The following is a 15,035-nucleotide window of genomic DNA, read 5'->3' on the forward strand; positions in this document are numbered from 1 at the left end:
TTTTTTTTTTTTTTTTTTTTTTTTTTTTTTTTTTTTTTTTTTTTTTTAAAGAATTCAAATGCTGCATTTTTGTAATGAGACTTGCTTTGTGGTGTGTTGTGGTACAGATATTCTATTAAATATGTTCCGTTTGATATCTGAAATGATTAATAAAAGACTGATACTAGAAAATACATCTACCCTCTCAAAATCAGTTGTGCTGGTATAAACTACAACAGTGTATTAAGATCAGCAATAAATTTCACACTTTTTACCCACTTCCCATACATTTTTTTCAAAATTACAAGATTTTAAACAGTAGCTTGCTTTATGTTTTCTGAGTCTGCCGCATAGAAAGTACTACTCAATCTAAAAAGCACATTATGTAGTGTTTCTGTAGTATGCATTATAAGGAATATATTGCATTTCTCTTGATAATGAGCATTTATATTCCCTTTTGAACTAGTAGCCAGTTTGGAAGAAATATCACAACTGCTATAAAAATGAAAGACGGGTGGGGAATAGCTCAGTGGTTTGAGCATTGGCCTGCTAAACCCAGGGTTGTGAGTTCAATTCTTGAGGGGGCCACCTAGGGATCTGGGGCAAAATCAGTACTTGGTCCTGCTAGTGAAGGCAGGGGGCTGGACTTGGTGACCTTTCAAGGTCCCTTCCAGTTCTAGGAGATAGGATATCTCCATTAATTTAATTTAATTTATTTATTATTACTATAGTGTTAGCTTTTAAGAAATGCAACAGATAATGTTAATGGTGTGAAAACAATCCTTAGTTTACAGTCATATTGCAGCATCTCAGATTGACTACAGCTATTCAATTATGAGACAAGTAATTATACTGTCTGTCTTATAGGGGGTTTTGATTTAACTATTTACTACAGCTTTTATCCTTTGTTGCTTAAAAATGAGTCCCCTGTCCAATCTAAGCATATCTAAGCATTTTTTTTCTTACTGTGGTTAATAGGTTCATGGTTCAAAGTCAAATAAAATGAATATATCAAGTGGCCTTAAGCAGATGGTGAAAGAAGGAGGCATCCGTTCCCTTTGGAGGGGAAATGGTGTGAATGTTATTAAAATCGCACCTGAAACTGCTATTAAGTTCTGGGCATATGAACAGGTAATGTGTTAAATCAAGGTGATGAACACCAAATACAGAAAAAGAAAGATGCAAATGATGTTGGGGGAAAAAAAAAATAATGGTTTTATTGATCAAATTTAAAATAGTATCATGACTGGTTAATAAAATATGTGAGTAATGTGGATTATTACTATTGTACTGTGAACAATGTAGGAAAGAAATCAAACTCGCATCATATGAGTTTAAAGCTACCTACTTATCTATGTAACTTTTTATGGAGAGGTGCTCTAATGTTAAATACTTCAGTTTTGATTTCTAAATAGTAACCACATAAAAATTTAGCACGTTGTTTTAGCCTAACACATACTCGTGTACAGGATTCCTTTTAAGTCAAATGTCATTGTGCTGCAGTAAGATGCCCTCAGCATGGGTTTCAGAGTTATATTTACCTCTGAATCAGCTTTACACAAGATATTAAAGACCTAATCCTCCTTTGGAATAGAGATCTCCGTGCGATCACAGTTTTAGTTTGGAATTCTAGAACATCCAGTAACTGATCTTTGCTTTCTCATCTGTGAAGATGGCAGAGTCTTGCTAGGGCCAGAAGTAAGAGCAAAGTAATGTACAAGACATCAACACTCTTCTGTGCTGTAAACAAATAACCCCAAACCCAAAGCTATTTTAAAAAATTATCCTTTGTGTATAGGATATCTGATTTACAACTTCTGATGAGAGGTGGTAATTTGCCCTAATGTGCAGTTATTGCTTACCTCCCTCAGTACATTACTCCTTACTTCAGCTCAGCTTATCAGTAACTGATACAACTACTCAGGCAGAACAAAGACAAGACTGCAGTATTTGGCTGCCTATAGCAAGTGGTATGGTGCACATAAGGCCTAATTCTCCATTCCTTGAGTACCCATTCACTTAAGTTGGAGTTCTGGGTGTGCAAGAAATGCAGGGTTCTCTTCTGTTATAAAAGTGCAACCATATAGGTATGGAATGACCCAAAAAACAACATTTCTGCAAAGTTAGGGTTGCTTATTGATATGTCGTCCCCTTGCAGAACGTTGAGTGAATCAAAACTGAAACTTCTGAAAACCAGGAAATGCAGAGTTAAGGCATCCAATCTTTAACTCTACCCTCCTTCAGCAGTTACCCAATTCATCCCATTAACACATGTACTGCTCCTCCTCTCCATAATGCCCTCCTTTCCTAGATAAGTTCGTGGAGGATAGGTCTATCAATGGCTATTAGCCAGGATGGGCAGGGATGATGTCCTTAGCCTCTGCTTGCCAGAAGCTGGGAATGGGTGACAGGGGATGGATCACTTGATGATTACTAGTTCTGTTAATTCCCTCTGGCATTGACCACTGTCGGAAGACAGGATACTGAGCTAGATGGACCTTTGCTCTGACCCAGTATGGCGGTGGTTATGTTCTTAAGCATTCACATGTCTAATTCCCCCCTCATACTCTGATTTTTATTCCCCACAAAATAAAACTGCCACTCATGACTCTCAAATTGTAGCACTACAACCACTCAGTTCAAAATTCCTTTTGTGTTATGTGGGTGCTTGTGATTAACTTATCCTTAGTTATGTTAATTGAAGGATGACTTCGCAGCAGTCAAACAGAATGAGCTCTGATTCATCCAGTGATTTAGTAACTTTCAGTTTAACAGTACAGGGCAGCATAAGGAAACTTTTTTTTAAGACAACCTGTAAACTGGTAACCTCTTTGTCAAGTGACCCCAAATTTGAATCCCTAGCTCTACCCTGTGCCCTAATGAGAGAGACCACATTTTCAAATCAATCCGACTAACCATTCGGATTTCAGAGTACTTAGAAGACTTGAGCTTTAAAGCATATAAAATGGTGGGAATGAAAATCCTCTAGCTGCTTTTCTGTACTGGTACATGTGCATTGTAAAAACGTACAGTAACTCCTCACTTAGTCATCCCGGTTAACGTTGTTTTGTTGTTATGTTGCTGATCAATTAGAGAACATGCTTATTTAAAGTTGAGCAATGCTCCCTTATAACATCGTTTGGCAGCCGCCTGCTTTGTCCACTGCTTGCAGGAAGAGCAGCCCATTGGAGCTAGCTGGTGGGGGCTTGGAACCAGGGTGGACCGGCAGCCCCCCATCAGCTCCCCGTTCACCTAAGTTCCCTGTGCGGCAGCTACCCAGCAGGCTATCAATTGCCGGGCAGTTCAGCTGTCCCTCCTCCCACTGCCATGTGCTGCTCCTGCCCTCTGCCTTGGAGCTGTTCCCCGGAGCCTCTTGCTTGCTGTGCAGGGTGGGGGTGGGGGGAAGATGGGGACTAATGTCAGGGTGTCCCTCTCCACCCCTACTCCTGCACCCTGCTTACCCCATCTCCATAGGGGGACACACGACAGGGCTCAGGATGGAGGGAGCTTGCCAGCATAAGCTGCTGTCTCAACTTGCTGATCTACTTTAAAAGGCAGTGTACTTAAAGTGGGGTCAGCATACTTAAAGGGGCAATGTGCATCTCTCTCTCTCACACACATGCTGTGTGTCTCTGTCTCTTTCTGCCATGCTATCTCCCCTCCCTCCATTCGTGCTGCCTTGTAGAGTATGAGGCTACATTAACAACAATGGGTTAACCCTCAGCCGATTGCTAATTCATCATTTAGCAGTAAGGCATTCCCTGGGAAATATCCCACCCTCTGACTTCACCACCTCAACCAAGCTTCACAATCATCATCGCTGTGTACCAGTATTAAATTGTTTGTTTAAAACTTATACTGTGTGTGTGTGTGTGTGTGTGTGTGTGTGTACACACACTTTTGTCGGGTGAAATTTTTTTTCCCTGGAACCTAATCCCCCCTATTTACATTAATTCTTATGGGGAAATTGGTTTCACTTCAGGTCACGTTTTTCAGGAACATAACTACAAAGTTAAGTAAGGAGTTACTGTACATTTTCTTAAACACCATTCTCAGTTTGGGTCCCTCAAAGATTGTGTGTGTGTGCAAAGCACTACCTTGGATAAAGTTTGAGAGATCTAGACCATTTTGACCCTCATCACATCAATAGCTTGATTCCCCTCCCCCCCGCAACTTTTTTTTTTAAAAGGCTATTTTTTCTCAGGCTTATATGTCTGGGACCCCTGGCACAAATGATTCTAAATTTGGGTCACTAATCCTACCCTGTACCACCCTGAGGCATACCAAATTACAAAGACTAACCAAGTCAATTTTAGAGGATTTAGAAAGGTTGATCTTTAAACCGATGTCTTGGGGCAACCTTAACTATAGAGGTGCTCCCGTGCCATTATAGTATGGGCAGAATTGATCCCACTCAGTGGGACCAAATGTAAAGGACTTTCACAGGCTGGAAGATCTATGTCTTTATAAATCATTACACAGAGAATTAGAATGTAAATATTTTTAAGTTGTGTTAATTGGACATCTATAATGCAAACTTCGTGGGAAAACCTCTTGTGTCATATTTCTGCTTCTGCTGGTGGATTCTACCTGCCTCAGAAAGATGTGTGATATATTTGTCTTTATGTATTTTACCTACACAGTATAAGAAGATATTTGCTAATGAAGATGGAAAGATAGGGACCGTTGAAAGATTTGTATCTGGTTCTTTGGCTGGGGCAACAGCACAAACCTCTATTTATCCCATGGAGGTAAGCAAGAGAGGACCGGGCTCCCATTGAAGTCAGTGCCAAAAAACCTATTGACTTCACCAAGAGCAAGATAAAGCTTTTTTGTGGAAACATTACAGGAGTTCTGTCTACATCACAACTTTCACTTGCATTCTGTAGATTTACTCCTTCAGAATCACACCATAATGCTACTTAACACTTTCTGGGATACAACATGGAATGTTCTATACACCTCTACCCCGACATAACGTGGTCCTCGGGAGCCAAAAATCCCTACCGCGTTATAGGTGAAACCCCGTTATAACGGGGTAGCGGCGGCAGGGCTCCAGCAGTGATTTAAAGAGCCCCGGACTCCGGCTGCTGCAGGGAGCCCGGGCCCTTTAAATCGCCGGCTGAGCCCCACTGCCACAGCTCCGGGGTAGCAGCGGTAGGGCTCCAGCGGTGATTTATAGGGCCCAGGGCTCCCTGCAGCAGCCGGAGCCCCGGGCCCTTTAAATTGCCGCCCGAGCCCCACTGCCGGAGCCCCGGGGTTACCACGCTATATGCGAACCAGTGTTATATCGGGTCGCGTTATATCGGGGTAGAGGTGTACTTAGATTTTCTGGTGTTTAGTGTTATGTGGGGTTTTGCTGTTTTCTGAGTTTTATTTTATTTAAATTGCCTCATTTAAAACAAACAAACCCAAACCACCATGTGCATATGTGTTGGGGGTTGTGTTGTTTCTCTCTTAAAATGTTAGAAATTGGATTGTCACAAATTGCATGCTAAGTCTCCAAGTCTGGAAAGCATCTTTGTTCAGCGGGTACGTCCAGACTACCCGCCAAATTAGCGGGTAGTAATCCATCTATCGGGGATTGATATATCGCGTCTTGTCTAGACGCGATATATCGATCCCTGAACGTGCTCCCGTCGACTCCGGAACTCCACCAGGGCGAGCGGCGGTAGCGTAGTCGACGGGGGAGCCACGGCTGTCGATCCCGCGCCGTGAGGACCTGAGGTAAGTCGAAATAAGATACGTCAACTTCAGCTACGCTATTCCCGTAGCTGAAGTTGCGTATCTTACATCGACCATCCCCCCAGTGTAGACCAGCCCAGCAGAGCAGTTCAGTGTGTATTTAAGTCCCATGAAGTAAAAGACGTAAGCATATGCTTAATGTTAAGTGTGCGCTTAAGTACTTTCCTGAATGTGGCCCTGCCACTGGGACTGGCCCTCTGAAGGCCAGGCATCTAGCCTGACAGGCTCCACTAAGGCAAACGAGCCAATCCAGATCCACCTGTGGATAGTTAATTGGATAAGCAGCTGTGCAGTAATTAATTAATTAAATAAAGAAACACTTGGTTTATAAATGGTTCTGAGGGTCAGGCAGGAGACCAGAACATAGAGAGGAAGCTCCTGGGAAGAGAGCTCTTCAGAGGAGCTGGGTAGGAAGCTACGCCCATTGGTAGCAGAGGCTCCTGGAGAGAGGAACACTCCCCAAAACATAAAGAGAGACAGCTCCAGAGGGGAGAGACTACAAAGCTCTTGAGGCAGGGAGGCCTGGGAGATACTCCCCTGTGATCTCAGGGGAGAGACTGCACAGCTCCAGGCAAAGGAGAAGCCTGGGAACTTAGGGGAGGAGAAGGCTTGTTTACACACTGTTTGGCTGTTGATTAAATAAACAAAATCCCTGAAGGGGCATTGTTCACTGTATATAAGCATCATTCAACTTATTGGTGTCAAGTATCAGGGGGTAGCCGTGTTAGTCTGTATCTACAAAAACAACAAGGAGTCCGGTGGCACCTTAAAGACTAACAGATTTATTTGGGCATAAGGATGCATCTGAAGAAGTGAGGTTTTTTACCCACAAAAGCTTATGCCCAAATCTGTTAGTCTTTAAGGTGCCACCGGACTCCTTGTTGTTCAACTTATTGAAAACCCGCTGGGGGAACTGAAGCAGAAATTTAACTGCAGTTCTACAGCAGACCACCGGGGGCACTCCGTTGGTAAGTCCCTGCCATTACAGGGCCCAAGTCCCTGGCATGGGGTGAGGAGGCCTTGCCTGCAACAGAACCAATACAGGTCTGCTGTGCAGAGTTGGGGTTAGATTTAGGTAGCTTGTGCAGATGAAGTTAAGCTACCTCTGTTGGATTTCCTTGCACTATGGGCAGAGTGGGCAGATTGATCTGCTCCTCTGTGGAGTCGCTGCTATTATACCTCCATACAACAGGTAGCGGCTTTCAGAATGGTATTGCAGCAATTTTTCCAGCCTCAAGAATAGAATAATAGCTCTAGAGTGGCTATTTTTCATTCTGCAGCCTGGGTAGAAAATCAGTTTCCTCTGCCTGAAAGATGAATGACTCTAGTATCACACAGCATAGTTGCCCAAGCTGTGTGCTGGGACCAGGATTTAGGTCTGTTCAAGCATCACAGCAAGATTTGAAACTGATATAAAATGGTGACTCACCCTGAACTCTTTCTGATAAGGAGTGTCTCTCTGTGAGGATAAAAAAACAATGGCATTCTACATAAACTGTGGTGGAGTTTTTTGTTTTTTAGTTGAGTCATTATTGTCCTTAGAAAATCAAGTCACAGCTGGCTTCTAAGCACATAGAATAAAGCAACCAAATGTTACAGTGTTGGTCATTTTATATTCAAATGGTGTACTACACAAGAACGGGTGTGAACGTATGTAGGCCCTGTTCTACAATAAGGCCTGGTCTATACTTAAAATTTAGATTGACGTAGCTGCATTGCTCAGGGGTGTGAAGAACTCACCCCCCTGAACGCCATAGTGATGCTGACCTAACCCTGTTGTAGATGTGGCTAGGTAAGTGGAAACCTTCTTCCATTGACGTAGCTCCTGGTGCTCAGAGAGGTGGATTACTTACAATGACAGAAAAACCCTTCCATCCTGGTTGGAAGCCTCTGCACTATGGAACTGCAGTGGTATACTACAGGTCTGTAGCTGTGCCACTGTAGCACCCAGAGCAGAGAAAAGCCCTAAGATATTCCCATCTTCCCAACCATGCCATAGTATTGCAGTAAAGCTGGTTTTTATGGTGTTCCTGGCCAAGACTGGATGCTGACGTGCCAGACATCACATATGGGAGCCATCTCTTACGAGACTTCCAAGCAGGCCAAATTCCTGCTCAGGGAATTCCCTTGGCAGTTTCATTTGAACATGGTGTTCTTCGCTCCCTATCTTGCAATGCTGGTATAAAGTCACAGGCACTGTTAAACAGCTGTTGTGTTGCACTTCAGTAGTGAGTGAAGTGATCCCTGTATATCCCTTAATTATCTCATAAGGATGTCATGAGTCTTCTTTAATGTTTTTAATATGATTTGCAATCCTCAGTTGAAAAGCTTGATCCAGTGAAGCCTTAGAAGGAATTAGTTCATGTTCCTGCACAGTCTCTGCTGTCTAAATGCTAACTTCGCTAAGCAACAGCCCTAATTAGAAGCTCTAGATATCTTGTAATTTGTTTTAAAAAAAATTGTCTCTCTTGAACATGAGAAGGGGAAAAAAGGCAAATCACAACTTTCATCTTATTCTGATTTTGACTAAAAAAAATACACCCTGTTCCTTCACAACCATGAGCTTGTTAGGTGGGCTATTCCTCTTACAAATGATAAAACCTTGAGAAAACTAGTGCTAACCAAACCTTAACTCTAGTTGTTACAAAGGAGACTTTAAGCAGCACATGCAAAGAGGTTCACTTTTTGGAAATAGAAACTTATGAGTATGCAAAGATTTGTTATGCCAAGTTTCCTATATGTAAGCTGTGTCGTGACCTGTCAAATAATTAATTCTACGTTTCTTCTACCTTCAGGTCTTAAAGACCAGACTGGCTGTGGGTAAAACAGGACAATACTCTGGGATGTTTGACTGTGCTAAGAAGATTTTAAAAAGAGAAGGGTTGAAAGCCTTTTACAAAGGTTATGTACCCAACATTCTGGGCATAATTCCTTATGCTGGTATAGACCTGGCTGTCTATGAGGTCAGTTTGTTTACTTGATGCATGTATTATTTCTTTAGACACACAAAAATGTAAACTGCCCTCCTATTACCCTCTTACAGATGTGAGTGAATGATACATATTTTAACTTACTTGTAGTTACACTTATTTGCGGATTCAAAAAATATCCGCTGTAGTATGCTCAGGGCCAGATTTTCACATTTTTCCTTACTGTGTTACAGTATTGCCAACCCCATGATTCAAAAATCATGAGTCAGACCCACCAAAATCATGAGATTCCCCCAGAATCATGAGTGGTTTTTTTTTTTTTTAATTTATATTGTGGTTTGGTCTGTCTGGATTTAGATGATTTTGGCTCCCACTGCGGGAGCTTTCACCCCCACATCTGCTCCTTCTGCAGCTGCAGGGATTCTTTACCTCTTCTCTCAGGCCTGTGGGGAGTCAGCTGCAGTGGAGTCTCCTCCTTCCCAGGCCTGGAGGAGGCCTGTTGCAAGGAGGGAGATAGGAGAGGAGAGGAGCGATGCCATTGCTCACAGGAAGGAAACTGGGGAGGAGAGAGCAGAACTATCCTGAGCTGCTGAACTTTTTTGTGTCCCCCTCTCCTCCTGTGAGAACCACTTTGGCTCCTGAGGTGGGGAAAGAGAGAGCTCTGCCTGCTTCCTGCAGCAGCTCTTCCCAGGAGGCAGGTGAGTAGAGAAGGCAGCCAATCAGGGGGTAGAGGGCTTCTCCCAGGCAGGCCTGAATTATCTATTTTCTATCTGTTTTCTTTCTGAAAGAAAATTTATTACTCTTTGGAGCAGGAGGCATCTTTCTGTTCTGTATTTGAACAGTACCTAACACAGTGGGGTCCGGGTCCATGCCTAGGGCTCCTAGGTACTTTGGTAATACAAATAATAAATATTGCTACTACTACAGGGAGATAAAGTGGCAGGATTGGACCCTTACACAAGTAGGTGATCCTTTCATAGTCAACCTCTTTTTCCCTGTAACATCCAACGGCATTGCTGGCATGAGTAAGTGTTGCAGGATCTGGCCCACGTTTTGGAAGTGGATTTTGGTAGGTTTAAACCAGAACATTAGACAGCTGGTTGTTGCAATGCAATATACTCATATCTTTCTTTTTAAACACCCCCTTCTGGCCTGGAGCACATCCCTAAACAACAAACTTAAACCCTAAACACCTGACGCTATTGCATGTTATGTAGCCCTATGGCTATGATACAGTTGAACATATGTAATTATTCCCTCTCATTATGACTGGATTATATTAATGTGAATATATCATAAATGTGCTTTACACTGAGGGGCTGCCTACACATAAAATTAATCAGATATAAAATAAGGTGTGAATTCAAAGTGGATTAACTATTCTTGATTAATAATAGCATCCACACATAGAATAGCATGTGTGGATGCTATTATTCTAGAATAAGAGTGCTTTATTCCAAATTATATTACTCTACTTTGGGAGTGGATTAAACTAATTCAGAATAAGAGCATCCATACATGGATTTAATCAGAAATAGATATTTCTGAATAATTTGATGTGTAGACAAGCCCTGAGGACATGTTTCACCAATGGCTCATTTTGTAGCACTGGCTACCAATTAGCTTCTGGGTATGGTTTAAAGTGTTGATTTTGTCCTATAAAGCCCTAAATGGGACCCCTAAGACTGACCAGGACTAACTAACATGTTTTTAAACATCCACTCTCTTTGCCTACACTGGGTGCTAAGGGGTCTCTAAAAACATGTTAATTAACACAAATTAGCTAAACACATTGTATACTTTTTTAAAGACTCATTTTCCCAGTCTAGACAAGCAGCAGAAGTGCTTGAGCTGAAGGCCCAAGTTTAAAGCAGTGGTGAGACTTGATGGCATTTTCTATGAGGGGGTCTTCTATTGTGGTACTCATTTTCCCACCTGCACTTGGTCTGAAATACCTTTGTCAGCCTTCTGTGCACAGTCTGTCTCATGTAACTGGGGTATAGTCACTTAATTCTGAGAAATATGCTTCATAATAAAACTTGAAAAGGCAATTTAATATTTTTATCTATCACATTTTTAACTTTTATTTTGTGGTGCTTGTGGATCACCACTATAAGGCTTGATCCTCTACTTGCTGAGTGCTGTGGTCTGATCAAAGAAAGCTCTTAAGCATGCTCTTACTTTAAGCATCTAAGTAATACCACTGAAGTCACTGGGCTTACTTATATACATATAAAGTTAAGCACATGCTTAAGTGCTTGTTGGATTGAGGCAGAGCACTCAACACCTTGCAGGATTGAGCCCATGAATGCATTTGGAATATTTTTATGGAGGCAAAGGAGCACCTTAATATTGTTGTTAGCTATAAAGTCTGCTTAACTATCTAGTGTAAACTTTTATATACCTCATTCAAATCTATTTATGTTTTCCTGTCAGGCTTTGAAGACTGCTTGGCTAGATCGTTATGCATCAGACTCTGCTAACCCTGGTGTCTTTGTGTTGCTCGGATGTGGTACTGTCTCCAGCACCTGTGGTCAGTTAGCCAGCTACCCTCTTGCTCTCATCAGAACTCGCATGCAGGCTCAAGGTGAGAATTGGGATTTGGGTTTGGGAAGAATATCTTTTAAAGGTATTTATAATTTGGAGAATAATCCCTACTTAGTATGCCTGTTTTTAAGGTGTCTAATACCATACTGACCTTGCCCATCTAAACTTTTGATTGGCTTTGTTAGTGCTTGACACAACCTTCATGTTACAGATTCTAGCTCTGTGTGTTTTAATATTTATATTTTATAGATTTGTGTCAATCACCTTAAATATTTTAACCCATTTATGGAGCTCCTATCACAAGCTATGTAAAGACCATATTGTAAAATCAAAGGACAAAACTGAAGTTTAAATAAATAAATAAAGCACTAACCACCAGAGCAAATGCATGGCCAGAGGAGACCAAGGAATTTGGTGTAGAGGAAAGCGCTGTGACCCTCAAGGACAATAAGTCCAGCACCGAAAAAGGGTTACTTACCAGCTGTTAAAAGAACAGGAGTACTTGTGGCACCTTTGAGACTAAGAAATTTATTTGAGCATAAGCTTTCGTGGGTGAACGAGCCCCTCATGGCGTGGCTGATGTGATTAGGTCCTATGATGATGTCCACCCTGCACATCTACCAATGCGATATATGCCATCATGTGCCAGCAATGCCCCTCTGCCATGTACATTGGCCAAACCGGACAGTCTCTACGCAAAAGAATAAATGGACACAAATCTGACATCAGGAATCATAACATTCAAAAACCAGTAGGAGAACACTTTAACCTCTCTGGCCACTCAGTAACAGACTTAAAGGTGGCAATTTTGCAACAAAAAAGCTTTAAAAACAGACTCCAACGAGAAACTGCCGAACTTTAATATGCAAATTAGACACCATCAAGTTAGGCTTGAATACAGACTGGGAATGGCTGAGCCATTACACACATTGAATCTATTTTCCCATGTTAAGTATTTTCACACCTCTTATCAAACTGTCTGTAATGGGCTATCTTGCTTATCACTACAAAAGTTTTTTCCTTAATTAGCCTCTTAGAGTTGTTAGGACACCTCCCACCTTTTCATGTTCTCTGTATGTGTATATATATCTCCATTCTATGCATCCGATGAAGTGGGCTGTAGCCCACTAAAGCTTATGCTCAAATAAATTTGTTAGTCTCTAAGGTGCCACAAGTACTCCTGTTCTTTTTGCGGATACAGACTAACACGACTGCTACTCTGTTATCAACTGTTGCAAATAGGTGAAAAGAAAGGTGGTAGAGCGAGGTCTCAGACAGGAGAGGATAGATCAACTTCCAGCATGTTGTTAGTGCAACAAGCAAAGTATTCTTGTGGACCTTTCATGGGAGGGAGTTCCAAGGCACAGGTCTGCAGCTGAAAGAGACTTGCCCCAAACTTAATGACTGAGAGCAGACGTTGCTGTGCTAGGAAATAGTGTTGAGAAGACTCTGTACCAAGTCCATAGGGTTAGAGGTGATAAGTTGTACATCTGTATAGTGAGGAGCTTTATATGATTAGAAAATTAACCTCACTAGAACTGCTGAATGATGGAGATTGCTATCTTCCTTTTCTTTTTTAGCTCTGTTGGAAGGAGCCCCACAGCTAAACATGGTTGGACTCTTTCAAAGGATAATTGCTAACGAAGGAATCCTAGGACTTTATAGAGGCATAGGCCCAAACTTCATGAAAGTGCTTCCGGCTGTCAGCATCAGCTATGTGGTTTATGAAAAAATGAAGCAAAATTTGGGAATAGCATGAAAAGAAGGAAAAAGCTGATAAGCCTCTAGCCTTCTCAGGAATATTCAAACCAAAAGGATTTCTCAAATAACTGGTTTGTTCTTGTTTATAATTGGAGAACAGATCACTGTGCAAAGAAGCTGTGGTTTTGTTTTTTCCCCCAAGCTGGAAGGAACTGCCTTAGTTTCTAACCCCCAAACTGCTATTAATATAGTATGGATTTTAAAAATAAAAAAACACAGCATCTTTAAATCAGCTACACGTTAAGACTATCAGGAAACCACCTATGGTTTAGCTCTTCGCTTTAATTTTTTTGTAATTATTGCTCTCTTAAATATGCATTTGACTGGGTGAGGCCACATTTGGGAGAAGTGTATACTGCATTGGTATTAAAACTCATAGATTTGTCCCACCATCTCATACTCAAGCAATTCACAACTGTCCTTTTGCACTTACCATCTGTAAAGGCATATTGCTTTTTTGATAAACTGTTAAAATAAGTCCTGGGAAAACATTGCCTTAGGGGCAGGTAAGAATAGAACACCACATTAAACTTTGTCTCCTGATAGCTTTTCTTTCAGGATGACAAAATGTTTGGCTTTTATTCCTCTGCTTTTCCTCTAAAGAAATGAAAGTGCAAAGGGGATGTTGTTCTATGGCATCAGAATACCTCAAGCTGAGTTAAATTCTACGTTTTTATGGAACAGTCACAATGACCTTCATAGCTCATTTCACTGGGCTGCTTTCCTCTTAATTTATAAATGCTGGCAGCATTAGCCAAGACTGCCTTGTTTCTTGATGCAAGTTTTATAGGATCTTAATAGTTAGCAACAGAAAAGAACTACTGGATCACTAAACTCCCTGCAAACGCAGGTTACAGTTCCAGGATAAAGAAAATATCTAATATGAAATTGATGCTGGCTGTATCAACTGGAGTGTACCAAAACAAGCAAGTTAATAAAGATCACAGGGCTGATTATTGGGAGGCTTTTGAATGATTTTTCTCAATGGGGTTTGGAATGCTGTCGTCTTCTTCCTAGAGTCTGGGGACTCATTTGTTTCCCATTCAGAATGGTTGCAGTTCAACAGCATCCTTCTAGTTGATAATACTGGAGGGGGGAGTTGCTGTTGAACAATGTGAGGCACTCTCTTCCCCCACCTACCGAACCTGAAGGTCTGAGAGCACTGGCTCAGGGTGTCAGACTGGGACCAGAAAATGAGACGAGGTTGCTGAGTGACTAGGCAGGACACCACAATCAGACCATTAAAGTGGCCCTAGGTTTTTATATTAATGAGGAAAAATACAAACAAAGCACTCAAAGAGCCCAAGAACTCATTTTTGATAAGCTATTATTTCACAGTTTCTCCCATATATGGGATGGATATTTTAATGTACAGACACTTTGTAAATGGCTTCTCCACTAAGGTATATTTCAGTTGCTTGCTGGCCTGAACACTGGCACAAAATAACTGTTTTTGTAGTGTTAATTTGCACTAATTCCATGTGGATGGACAGAACAGATAGAATTTGGCCTTTTATGTAAGACACACACACAGTGTAACCATTTTTCATTCTTGATCTTATAAATCCTGAGAGTTAATCTGGTGATATTATAAAATGGCAGCTTTTTCTGGATTTACCTTTGTTTATGCACTTCTTTTAAAAGCCAGAGTCTATTGCTCTACAGAAGGTATTATGGTGCTTATGTACAATGTCTTTATGATCTGATTGTCCATGTTCTTTTGTCTTTGCCAATCTCTTTGTACCTGCATATAATTCATGGGATCCAGTTTTGTTTCTCAATTATCCCTTTGACTGTAACATGTATATTCTTTATGCAATGCAAAGATGACCTATGCAGCGCCTCTTGTGTAGCAGACTCAGTCCATTTTGTTAATATTGTATAAGTGTCATTATGAGTGTTCAGTTGTGGTGGGGACACTTTCAACTGCCGAAGAACGTGAGACTATTTGACTTTTAACTTTTCACCATGTGCCTCTAATGGGCTGTGTTCAAATTATGTATTCTTAGTCTGTGTACTGAAAAAAGTTGATCACTTTTATAGATCTGTAAAACTACCAGTTTATAATAAATG

At 41.3% G+C, this 15,035-nt stretch overlaps 1 protein-coding gene across 1 annotated transcript in view; it reads left to right on the top strand.

The window, feature by feature from the left end:
* The window catches only part of LOC113407442 (calcium-binding mitochondrial carrier protein SCaMC-1-like), a 50,877-nt gene extending 37,740 nt beyond the window's left edge, over nucleotides 1-13,137 (top strand). Inside the window, exons 6-10 of the mRNA XM_026655970.1 lie at nucleotides 958-1,110; nucleotides 4,623-4,730; nucleotides 8,520-8,687; nucleotides 11,091-11,241; nucleotides 12,782-13,137. Coding sequence (XP_026511755.1) covers nucleotides 958-1,110; nucleotides 4,623-4,730; nucleotides 8,520-8,687; nucleotides 11,091-11,241; nucleotides 12,782-12,960 — 759 coding nt within the window. The 3' untranslated portion in view covers nucleotides 12,961-13,137. The remainder of the gene's footprint in view (nucleotides 1-957; nucleotides 1,111-4,622; nucleotides 4,731-8,519; nucleotides 8,688-11,090; nucleotides 11,242-12,781) is intronic.
* The last annotated feature ends 1,898 nt before the right edge of the window (nucleotides 13,138-15,035 follow it).

Source organism: Terrapene carolina, unplaced genomic scaffold (genome assembly GCF_002925995.2).
Source record: "Terrapene carolina triunguis isolate 2854851 unplaced genomic scaffold, T_m_triunguis-2.0 Scaffold211, whole genome shotgun sequence".
In the NCBI taxonomy this organism is placed as follows: Eukaryota; Metazoa; Chordata; order Testudines; family Emydidae; genus Terrapene; species Terrapene triunguis.